This window comes from Helianthus annuus, chromosome 3 (assembly GCF_002127325.2).
Source record: "Helianthus annuus cultivar XRQ/B chromosome 3, HanXRQr2.0-SUNRISE, whole genome shotgun sequence".
NCBI classification, from domain to species: domain Eukaryota; kingdom Viridiplantae; phylum Streptophyta; class Magnoliopsida; order Asterales; family Asteraceae; genus Helianthus; species Helianthus annuus.
Genome location: NC_035435.2, coordinates 2,178,505 through 2,191,205, shown reverse-complemented (window position 1 = coordinate 2,191,205; position 12,701 = coordinate 2,178,505). Strand labels below are relative to the sequence as shown.

The window sequence follows — 12,701 nt, the reverse complement described above, 5'->3', positions numbered from 1 at the left end:
CCGTTGTTCAAAGTGTGGCTCCGCCACTGACCATTGCCATGACAAGATAGTTAGAGTATAAGGAGTGGTTAATCACTTGAGAGTTGTAAATTTAAAAATCAACTAATCAGAGCGTGCTACGTCAATCAGTGAAAAGTGTTTAAACTATGCTGAAAAGTGTTGGCAATGGTTAGACACTTGCTGAAGTGGTAAACTTTTTTTTATATATTTTTTGTTTTTTTAATTTAAGATAAAATGGAAAAAACATCAAACTTTTATAAATAAAAAAAACATTACATTAAAATCTAAGTTTAAAAAAACTAAAAATTACAAGGCCATCCATATTTTTTTTGCGATCTCACGTTTTCTAGCGAGTGTGATTTCCAACATCGAATGGTGAACATTGTCGGTAGGCCGATTAAACGTCTCCAAGTCCTTGCCATACATTGTTTGTCGCAACGCCTCTCGTTGCTCATCCGCCAAGGTCAAGTATTTTTTTTCTCGTATACGTTTAATATCCATTAACTCTTTTTTCATGGCGTTGTATTCTTCAAATCTACCGGTTATATCTCTTGGATCTTCGTTTCTTGAAGACGGCCCTTGTCCTTTTTCTCCTTTCTCTTTTGTCGTCTTGGCGAGGAATCCTCGTTTATGTCGGGAATACCGAATCTGCTCGAGACTTCGACATTCGGTGTATCCGCTCTATAATTTCCCGAATCCGAAGACTTTCTTTTTTGACTCGAGCCGGAGCTTTCTTCACCCAACAAGGGTACCGACGACCACTTTTGATTTGTTCTAACAACCTCCCAAGCCGTAATATGAGTAAAGTCATATCCTTCTTTGCTTTTGTAATCCTTTAGCGCTTGCTTCATTACAAAAGCATCGTCACTCCCGCTAGGACGTAAACGATCCTAAAATAATAAATTATCAACAACTTAATCGAAATACTTCATTAAAAAATAAACCGTATATAAAAAATAAAGTATACCGCTTGATGATATAAACCGTTGAATGTGTTCAATTTTGTTTGCATCGCGAGCCATTTTGATCGAACTTGGTGGTGGGTTGGGTTACTTCCTCCGACTGTTTGATTGAAGTGGTTTAGAACTTGCTTCCAAAAACCATCCGCCTTTTGTTGATTGCCTTTCTTTCTATTCAAAGTGAAATGAACATAAGCCTTTGCCAACGCCTCTTCTTGTTTAGGTGTCCAATTTTCCCGTTTCAGTTTTCCTCTTCTTTCCAGTGCGGCTTCATTTTGGTTCACGGGATTTTCTTGAACCGCAACATCTTCATCCTCATCATAATGTTGCTCTTGGGTATCCGGCACGAACTCTTCATCGGAGTCATCTTGTATGTCTCTCGGTGATTGTGAGCTTGGGGTTTGAAAAGCAAACGGGTCAAAAGCATTTTGGGCGTCTAGGGAGTAATCATAATAACCGGGTGATGTGCGTGAAGTGTAATATATTTTAGGTGTATATTTTAAGCCCTTTTACACTTTTTTAGCCAAGTTTTAAATTTATAAAACACGATATTTACTAACACTAAACACACATATGGGCAAGTGCACCCATCATGGACGTAGTATAGTGTTGGTAAGATACCGAGGTCGTCCAAGGACACAAGAGCTTTTAGTACCGGTTTATCCTCAATGTCTAATCAAATCAAAAAGGTTAGAAAAAGGTTTTAAAACTATAAAAATAAAACTAACTAAAAATGCTGAAAAATAAAATAAAAATAAAACAGATAGACAAGATGAATCACTTCGCCCCGACTCGTGTATAGTGTAACCTTTGATTATTTCCGCACTTTTGTACTTTTTAAGAGATTATCTTAGTTATTGTAGTAGGCCCCCTCTTTTGAAGGTGACGTTACCCTCAACCCAGTAGTTTGAGTCAGCAAGGATACAATCCTAAAGGGTCGGATTATTGAAAAATAATTAATTAAGTTATTAATGCATAATGTGGTAGGCCCCTCTTTTGAAGGTGACGTTACCCTCGGCTAAGTAGTCTAAGTCAGCAGAGATACAGTCCTAAGTAGCCGGGTTAAAGTATTAATAGTAGTTTAACTTATGAGGGGATCAAAGAGTTGGGACCCCCGCCATCCAATAACGGTGGGTATTGAAGAAGGTCCTACTAAATTTGACCCAGGTCCTTTGCAGGATCTATACAATGAACAATGGCAAGACTCTTACCAAACCGTTCCCTTAACCCCTGACCAGGTAGCCAACATACCTCCATATAGACCGTGGAGATATGAATGGTGAAAATCTTTTATTTTATATAGACAGTAAAATAATGCCAAGACACCATGAACAAACGATAAGGAAGAATCACCTTCAACATAAGAAACTAGTTATTAATGTCATTCATACATAACCAAGTAAAAAGTGTGAAAAGATTAAAAATAAAAAGTATTACACTAGACACTTGTCTTCACCAAGTGATGTAAGAGACTTAGGCAAACATGGCCTTTGATTGTCAAGAACTCTTACGATCAATATTGGATCCCCAGACGACTCACACACTCTACGATGGACAATGGATGATGGTGGTGGATGATGGTGTTGTGATGGTGGTGGGTGGTGGGTGAAGTGTGAGAGAGGTGGTGTGCCAAGTGATGAGTTGCAAGTGATCCAAGCACTCCTATTTATAGGCTGAACAGAAGCTCGGGCACGGCCCCGTGTCCGTCCTCCTCTCTTTCTTCATTAATTGCAGTTTGTCTGCATTAGTTAACCACGCCCCGTGTCCACTGAGCACGACCCCGTGTGCAGAAGCATATCTGTACTATCAAGATCTGCCTAGATTCCGTGAATCTTATAGTTGATCACGGCCCCGTGTCCGCTGAGCACGGCCCCGTGGTGGGCGATGGAAGCTTCTACAACTTTGTCTTTTCTACTGACACTTGGGCATGCCTTCTGTTCTCTTGTTTTGCTTGGGAAGATGTTGTCGGGGGATCGGGAAAGCCACGTTTGTTCCTTTTCTTGTATTTGTGTTAGATTTAGTTGTCATTTTGCTTCTTTTGTTCATTTGAGCTCATTTAATCCTGAAAATACAAAAGGAAGACAAAAACGCACTTTTTTCCAACATTAGTACTATAAAAGGGTTAGTTTTATGCCACAATTGATGAAATTTATATGTTGCATTTTGTGCACATCAAATATCCCCACGCTTGAATCTTTGCTTGTCCTCAAGCAAAACTCTTTATAATGTGGCCTTACACTCCCAAATGGAATGGGTAGAAGAGAAGGTTTTTTTGGCTTGTTATAGAGTGTCGGGATTTCCAAGATTCTTTATTAAGTTTTATTTTTATTTATTTACAATCCTATTCGTCATGATTTATTAAAAACGTTTCATAAGATAAATTACTTATTAGGGCATTACATGCCTTTTTAAAATTTCATTTTATATACAAGTTCACATACCTCACGGGGGATCACTCAACACTCGGCCGAAAGTGTATTTTTAGTGAATCACTCGAGAGCGGCATGGATCTTATTCCTACCATAAGCTTGCCAAGCAATCAATCCTCCTCCTTTTTAACTATATTCCTTTGTAAATATCAAGAGGACTTTTGGGGTGAAGGGTTAGGCTTGGGCTAAAGGTGGGTGGTTGGGTTAGTGGTTAGTAAAAGGGCGAAAAGCGTAAAAAGCGTCGGTTTTCACAAGACTTAATATTTTTCAAAACTTTTTATTTTGATGAAGCATTTCCTTCAAACAAAGTTATTTTTTGATAAACTTGTTTGTTTATTTCTTTGACTTCATCATTCATATATTTTTTTTTCAAGTCATACTAGAAACCGAACTTTGTTACTAAAATAAAGGGTTTAAAATGAAAAAGGGTTTAGGTGGGTAAAGGGTGTTTGGTTTGGGTTATGAAATGAAAAGGTTTAGGCTCAAAGGGGTTTACTAGGGGGATTTTGGGTAGGTGGTAAAAAAAAAAAGAAAAATAATGGTGTAGAAATAAAAAGAGTTAGTCCTAATGCCTCCTTCATTTACTTACGCGGGTTTAAGTTGGTAAGGACCGGGAATGCATCGTCGTGGCACCTTCTAGAGTTGTAAGAACCAAGCGGCTATTCACACAAGAAACGAAAAATGAGCATTTAGTTTAAAGATATGTATTTGTATGCTCAATAAAGGCTCAAAACTCACTTTTGTGGGAATGGGTTTTTATGTGATCAAGTATATATAATCAAATTTTAACTAAGTTTGTCATGCCGTTTCATAATTTTCTTATGTTGGTTCTTTTTATCACGACGCTATCGGTTGTAAGTTTGTAAAAATATAACCTTTTTAGAATTTTGAAATTCCCAACTTAAACTTAGACAAGTAAAAAAAATGAAAACTTTTTTAAAAAATTTGGGGTGATTAGCGGTTCCAATAGAGTTTTGTGTAAGGCTTGTTAATTAGGACTTGCAAGATTCAAGGTTTTAGCATCCCCCCACACTTAAATTACACATTGTCCTCAATGTGTCCCAAAAATAAGTTTTTAGGTTGATTGAATGTGTAAAGAGGTGTGAAAAAGCAAAATTTTATGTTACTGGGCGCCTGGACACGGCCCCATGTTCAGGTGCCAGTAACAAAAGTTTATAAAAAGAAACAGAAGCCTGGACACGGGGGCGTGTTCAGTGAGCACGCCCCGTGTCCAGTTACCTGAACTGGGCATTTTCTGCAGATTGTGCAACATGGGACCGTGTTGGGCGGGCACGGCCCGCGCTTAACTTGCTGTAATGAAGAAAAATTTTCCGGATGGCCCTGTTTTCGTGCATGGGTCGCTGGTGCAAGTTTCCCTTGTTATCCTTCAACATCCCGAGTGTGTTTTATCCATTACAACATCATCCAAACACCAATTTAACTAAAACCATCATTTCATTTAAATCGTAGAGAGAAGTACATAATCCTAAAAAGTTAATAATTTATATAAGTAGGTTAAACGAAGCACAAGAAGCTTAAACCAAGAAGTTCTAGCCTAAAAGTTATTCTAATTAGCAAAATTTCCGAAAAGATAATTCTCTCGGTTGGATGCGGCTTTGAAGAACTTCTTTTTCCGGGCATGGGTTCCTCATACGTCGGCGAGCCATTCTTCTATCTCCCTTGGGAGGAGAAAGGCGGGCTCATTGGCATCGGTTTGAGGGGGTGCAACTTCCACCGGGACTTCTTGTAAATTTTCAAGTGGAGGTTCCGCTAGAATGTCATCCCATCCGGTAGGGTTGTTGACTCCAAGTGCTAGGTTCCAATCCTCTTGAGGGAGTATTGGCTCCATGGGAGGTGTTATAAGAATGTTTAACCTCTGGTGCAAGAGGTTAATTTCTTGAAAACTGTTTTCCAGCCCAACCGTAAGATAGTTTATACGGTCTATCAGGACCTCCTCTACCGAAGTCATCTCGTCAAGAGCTTCACGTAATGCCATTACGTAACGTACGAGAGTTGCTTCAATTGATGACCTTCTCTCCCTTCGACTGTTTCTGGAGTGCACAGAAGAGGTTCCACTGTTTTGACTAGACATTCTACGAAAACAAACCAAAAATAGTTCATTTTAACGAAACAGTTCATCGGACATGGCCCCGTGCTCAATGAGCACGGCCCCGTGTTCACCTTTCTGCAGATTTTTGGAACAAGGAATCTTGAAGTTTCAAATTATTTTTCCAAGTTAAGAAGCATTTTTTACCAGAAATAACTTAAAACAATGTTGTATAACATATTTTTAACAAGATTCCTTGGGCAAAAATCTAACAAACATCATTATAAAGCTTGGAAATAAGCTTTAATGGAGGTGTTTGAGGTAAGAAAGATGAAGAAGAAGGCAATGGATAAAAGAGGAAAGGACAAGATGGTTTGTTAGAACCTTCTTTTAGAAAATATCTAGGATGGTAGGTGAGAAGATCCCTTCAAAGCTCTGTCCCTGAATGGTCCAAATGTGCAGGGTTCTTGGCTGCATTTATAGAAAACGACAGCATGCTGGACACGGCCCCGTGTGCAGGCAAGATCCTGACACATTTTGTCCGTATTCTGACATAAAGTAAGAAAGGAATCTTTTGGCGGACACGGGGGCGTGTTGGCCTAGGCACGGCCCCGTGTTGAAAGGCTGATTATGAAGTTTGTCTTATTTTTAAGAAACTTATCTGGATCGGGCGGTTCCTTACTGAATGGAACAACCCCAAAGTGCCTAAGATACCTTAATTTCTCTGGATTAAGACGAGAACACAAGAGGTTGTCGGTGAGGGTGATTCCTATACTAAATGTAGGTGGACAAGTCCAACCCTTTCCCGGGCTCTCGTTAAAGAAGGTGTATGCCGAATCGCTCAGGTCTATGTATGCATCGAACGAAGTCGATGGGGAGTCCTTCACGGCACAATCGACACAGGGACGACTATCGCTCAAGTCCTCACTAGAGTTAGAGGTAACGTCGGGAACATCGGAGTTGTTTGAATGCGATCTCAACAATTCTTTTTGGTTATCGTCTTGAGATAAATTATTGAAATCCATCCTAAGTTCTTCTAACCAATTAAGAATTAGATCTTCTAATTGAAATAGTTCATCAAGAAGCATTTCTCTTAGAAGGTCCGGCTGAGCGCATTCGAGGGAGAGATAGGGATTATTTTTACTTTCGCCCATCTTAAGGATACAGGAAAACAATGGGTCTATATAGTGGGGCTTATAATTTAGAAAATAACATTCTAATTCTTTATGAGGGCCACCACATATTTGACACCACGTACCATAAGAGTGCCGAAAGTAAAAAATATCATTATCACTCATGTTTGTGCCAGAAATTACCAACCGTCGGGATCTTACGGTTCTGTTTTCAGTAACTGAATCTTGGGCACAGGGGCGTGTTGAGTGGGCACGGCCCCGTGTTCAGCTTACTGTCTAACTTAAAACAGGATTGCCAGTTCCAATGATTGGGCACGTGGCGTGTTCAGCGGGCACGACCCGTGCTGAGCTCTGCAGAAGCAAAAAAACTACAAAAATCCTAAAAAAAACAGAAAAATTCAGAAAAAAGATTAAGCCGTTGATTCCTAACTTTCTTAAAATCCTTGTGTCCCCGACAACGGCGCCAAAAACTTGATGTGCGTGAAGTGTAATATATTTTAGGTGTATATTTTAAGCCCTTTTACACTTTTTTAGCCAAGTTTTAAATCTATAAAACACGATATTTATTAACACTAAACACACATATGGGCAAGTGCACCCATCGTGGACGCAGTATAGTGTTGGTAAGATACCGAGGTCGTCCAAGGACACGAGTTTTTAGTACCGGTTTATCCTCAACGTCTAATAAAATCAAAAAAAGGTTTGAAAAAGGTTTTAAAACTAGAAAAATAAAACTAACTAAAAATGCTGAAAAATAAAATAAAAATAAAACAGATAGACAAGATGAATCACTTGGCTCCGACTTGTGTATAGTGTAACCTTTGATTATTTCCGCACTTTTGCACTTTTTAAGAGATTATCTTAGTTATTGTAGTAGGCCCCTCTTTTGAAGGTAACGTTACCCTCAACCCAGTAGTTTGAGTCAGCAAGGATACAATACTAAAGGGTTGGATTATTGAAAGATAATTAGTTAAGTTATTAATGCATAATGTGGTAGGCCCCTCTTTTGAAGGTGACGTTACCCTCGGCTAAGTAGTCTGAGTTAGCAGGGATACAGTCCTAAGTAGCCGGGTTAAAGTATTGATAGTAGTTTAACTTATGAGGGGATCAAAGAGTTGGGACCCCCGCCATCCAATACCGGTGGGTATTGAAGGAGGTCCTACTAAATTTGACCCAGGTCCTTTGCAGGATCTATACACTGAACAATGGCAAGACTCTTACCAAACCGTTCCCTTAACCCCCGACCAGGTAGCCAACATACCTCCATATAGACCGTGGAGATATGGATGGTGAAAATCTTTTATTTTATGTAGACAGTAAAATAATGCCAAGACACCACGGACAAACGATAAGGAAGAATCACCTTCAACACAAGAAACTAGTTATTAAAGTTATTAATACATAACCAAGTAAAAAGTGCGAAAAGATTAAAAATAAAAAGTATTACACTAGACACTTGTCTTCACCAAGTGATGTAAGAGACTTAGGCAAACATGGCCTTTGATTGTCAAGAACTCTTACGATCAATATTAGATCCTCAGACGACTCACACACTCTACGATGGACAATGGATGATGGTGGTGGATGATGGTGGTGGGTGGTGGGTGAAGTGTGAGAGAGGTGGTGTGCCAAGTGATGAGTTGCAAGTGATCCAAGCACTCCTATTTATAGGCTGAACAGAAGCTCGGGCACGACCCCGTGTCCATCCTCCTCTCTTTCTTCATTAATTGCAGTTTGTCTGCATTAGTTGACCACGCCCCCGTGTCCGTTGAGCACGACCCCGTGTGCAGAAGCATATCTGTACTATCAAGATCTGCCTGGATTCCGGGAATCTTTATAGTTGACCACGGCCCCGTGTCCGCTGAGCACGGCCCCGTGGTGGGCGATGGAAGCTTCTACAACTTTGTCTTTTCTGCTGACACTTGGGCACGCCCCCGTGCTCACTGAGCACGGGGCGTGTTCAGCCTTCTGTTCTCTTGTTTTGCTTGGGAAGATGCTGTCGGGGGATCGGGCATGCCACGTTTGTTCATTTTCTTGTATTTGTGTTAGATTTAATTGTGTTTTTGCTTCTTTTGTTCATTTGAGCTCATTTAATCCTGAAAATACAAAAGGAAGTCAAAAACACACTTTTTCCAACATTAGTACTAAAAAAAGGGTTAGTTTTATGCCACAATTGATGAAATTTGTATGTTGCATTTTGTGCACATCACCGGGTCGAACCATCGTCAGACCGTGTTGCATCCAATTTTGGAGAGGTTGGCTATCATAACCGAAATTTGGATGCATGGGTTGGTTAAAAAAATGGAGGTTGGGTTTGATTCGCAAACCCAAGTTGGGGATGAAACGGCACACTATAACCACCCGAACCACTGCGTTTATCTTGAGCCCTCGCCTTCGAACCGGACCCTACATTTTTTCTCTTGCCTTCACCTTTGTTTGAGCCTTCCATTTTTTTGAAAAGATTTGAAAGATTGAGTGTGAATTGTAGTGAATATAGAGGTTGAGTTTGTTTGGTGAAAATGGAAATGAATTTAAAAATTGATTTTTTTTATTAATGTCAACAGCTATATAGTCATTTGAAAACATCTTTCCCGAGCGGCAACATGTCCCCGATCGAGATTAACACCGCGCGGCAAAGGGGGTAGGCGACAGTGTTCCCGAGCGGCAAACCCCTTTGCCAATCCCCTTTGCTGCCCACTCCGTATCCGCTTATACTTGGCTCGCAATTTTTTTTTCTTTGAACGGGACAGATAAAGAAATATTAATTTATTTTTTGTTTTTTCACACACAGTTATACAATATGTGGTTGTTAAGTAAAGACCTCGAAATAAACAAGTTTTCTTTTTGAACAGAATAAATAAATAAATAAATAAATAAATAAATAAATAAATAAATAAATAAATAAATATATATTGTTGACCTAATTAAACTAACTTCTATTATAAAAATCATCCAAAAAGTATATAACGGTAGATTTGAAACACATTAAGTATACTAATTTTCATACACAAATAAATCGAGTATTTTATCATCAAGTTTTCGTTAATACTCCCATAGATTATTTAAGGCTACGTATTTGGAGGATAATACCGTTTTTCAGGTGTATAGTTTTTTCTTTAACACAAACCATTTTACACCTAAATAAAATCTAACATTTTGTATTTCAGGTGTATAGTTTTTTCTTTAACACAAACCATTTTACACCTAAATAAAATCTAACATTTTGTATACTTGTAAGTATTTAAACTCTAATTACTTATAACACTAGACCACTAAGTCATGAGTGATCAAAACTTTAGGTGTAGTAAGTAAAGGGGAATTATTATTCTTCTTTTGTTTGGGGTAACTTTGTAAAATAGTAACCAAGTTTAGGTCACTCAAATTTCAAATGTATTCCAATCAGGTCACTCAACATTTATTTTTCATTAAAATTAAGGGTTTTTTCATCCATTTCATAGCTAATCGTGGTGACGCGGATTTTTGTTTCTTTTTTCTCTTTTATTTGATGCTAACGTTGAGGGATGACGTGGATTGTAAATTGTTTTTTTAATTTTTAATGTAATTAAAATGTTTTTATTTTTAATAAATTTAATTTCATATATTAAAATAATCCGACCACGGTATCTTATGCTTATTTTTTTCTTGACACATGGAAAAAAGGACGTGACTCGATTTGAATGTTAAGTTATCTAATTGAGACAAAAATGATATGAGTGACCTAATTAGAACAGTTTTAAAACTTAGTTACTATTTTGTGACATTTCCCCTTTTGTGTTTCAACTAAAACGTTAACACTTGTTTGTCATTTTTTCGATAGTGACTGAGACATTAAACGATGAAAGAGACGAGTGAGGTATATGACGTATGAGAAGTTAAGAAATATAATAGTCTAATGCCTATCACCTGATCGCTATCTCTCGGGGGAGTATACTAATTATTTATTGCAGTAAGTAGCGGTGGTTTGTGTAACATCTCAAAATTATTGATATAATTTATTAGTATTCTATTTAAAAAATAAAGAACATGAGTTATAAAAAATATTGATTTTATTATATATAACCTTGTAATATTAACCAGGTATAAGACTACGATTTAATAAATACTTGAATTAGTGTTGAGTTATGTGTGAAATACAAGAAGAAGAACGACCTTTGAATCGTTTATACGAAAGTCACTTTGGTCAAATGAAGAGATAAGAATAAACTAAGAATGAAAGGAGAAAATGAAATGTCGTTATTGAATCCACACAGGAAATTAAATTCCAAGTGAATTGTAGATAAAGGAAAGGGAAAATTATCAAAATTTATCAAAATGTCACCCTTTTTATGGGTGGACTCATCCGGTATGGGAAACGTCTGGTAGTAAAGTTGAAAAGTCCATGAATGATGTGGTTACATGTGTCCAACAAAAGCTGATGCATCAGTGAACGAGTCCACTAACGCTTCAGAAGAGTCCACCACTGACGCTTCGGAAGAGTCCTTTGTCTTGGCTGACTCCTCTTTTAAAAACAACCTAGGGTCCTCTTCTTTCTCTCTTGATGCTAAATTCCGATAACTCTGTTGTCGTTGCTTCACCGGCACCGCCATTTCTTACTCTGTTACCGTTGCTTCATTCCTTAAACCCAGGCTCTGATTCATCGTATAATTTAACAATTTTCTAATTCTTTCTTCACCATCACAAACAAGTTTGTTTCAAATATTTATAAATTCACACCCCCAAATCTGACAATCTAACTGCAATTCCTCTAAATTTGTTTCAAATATTTATAAAAAGAAAAAACCCAAATGAATTTCAAGCATTTGGAGGATAACATAAGACACAATACTGAACAACTTGAAAGAAATCTATCAAGCATTTGATTTAATGAAAGCTTTCAACTTTGAAATTAGGTGTTAATAGAGACATTCTACGGAACACATTCTTCAACGTAATCTTTTACGGGTTGTGGTTGGGGAGACGATTCTACCGGTGTTGGCAAAGGTTGTGGTTGAGATTGAAATTGCGACATGAACGGGTTTCGCATCATCATTTGTTGTAACGATTGCATTGATTGGAGTTGGCTCATTTGAGAGAAATCGTTGGGGGTTTGTTGAAAACCCGAGAAAGCGTTGAGAGAAAACTGCGAGGATGACTAACTCGGTTCCATCGTAGGATAGTAGCCGGGTACCGAGAAAACGTTTTGGTTTGGGTTAGCGTTCGGGTTAGGGTTCGGGTTGTATGGATCCATGTCAAAAATAGAAGAATTTTATAAAGTTGAGAGAGAGAACTGGTTGAACTGTGTAAAAAATGGGATGAAAGAGGTGTATTTATAGGTAAAATAATTATTATTTTTTTTGTTTTTAAAATCTTGCCGTTGGATTTTGTTTGTTTTTAAGGAAACTGATTTTTTTTTTTAAATTATAGCCGTTAATCATCGGCATGTTTTTTGTCCTCTTGTGCCTGTCCTCAACGTCTACCATTTGCCGTTCAATACGATGTCGGCACCATACGTTAATGTCATTATCGTACAATGTGACCGCAAAGCTTATATAGGCTACACTAAGTTAGATCGGATACGTCGAAACACACGTTTTCGTATGATTTACGCATCATATAACATGTCGTCAACTATATACAACTAAGAAGTCGCCACCGCAACGTGCGATCTATAACAACAAGCTAGCTTATAATAAAAAAAAATGAGTGGTGATGATACACTAAAATCATAAATAGATAATACACAGGATCAAAAGGTATTTTAGTAAGATAGAGAATTATACACACACGTCACATGTTAACCTCATGACACTTGTTGACACATCTTCAAAAATCAAAATCATACGATCCATTTTCTAAGAACTTAAAAAATAAAACTATATGTTTTTTTTTTTAAGTTTTCGAGTTGAGTTGAGCCTGGTAAATTATTAACTTCATGCCTAATCCCTAGTTTCATCACACATAAAACTCTACATTTGCTTTTCATACTTTATATTTACAAATTCCAACCCATTATATAAAAGGTTATTGAATTTTATCACCCTTAATTATTGGCTATTGGCTACTGCCACTCTCAACTATTACTTTGACGCCCATCACCCCCAACTTAACACTTAGTATGTTCTGTCACCACGTCATTAACTAATCACTAACTTTT

The 12,701-nt window shown here is 37.8% G+C and overlaps 1 protein-coding gene across 1 annotated transcript; it reads right to left on the bottom strand.

Moving 5' to 3' along the window:
* Positions 1-542: 542 nt before the first annotated feature.
* LOC110928412 lies at positions 543-11,154 on the bottom strand. Its single transcript, XM_022171426.1, has 3 exons — positions 10,964-11,154; positions 968-1,352; positions 543-890 (listed from the first exon to the last, which is right to left on the bottom strand). Exons 1-3 carry the CDS (start codon positions 11,152-11,154, stop codon positions 543-545), a joined length of 924 nt encoding a protein of 307 aa, XP_022027118.1.
* Positions 11,155-12,701: the final 1,547 nt, after the last annotated feature.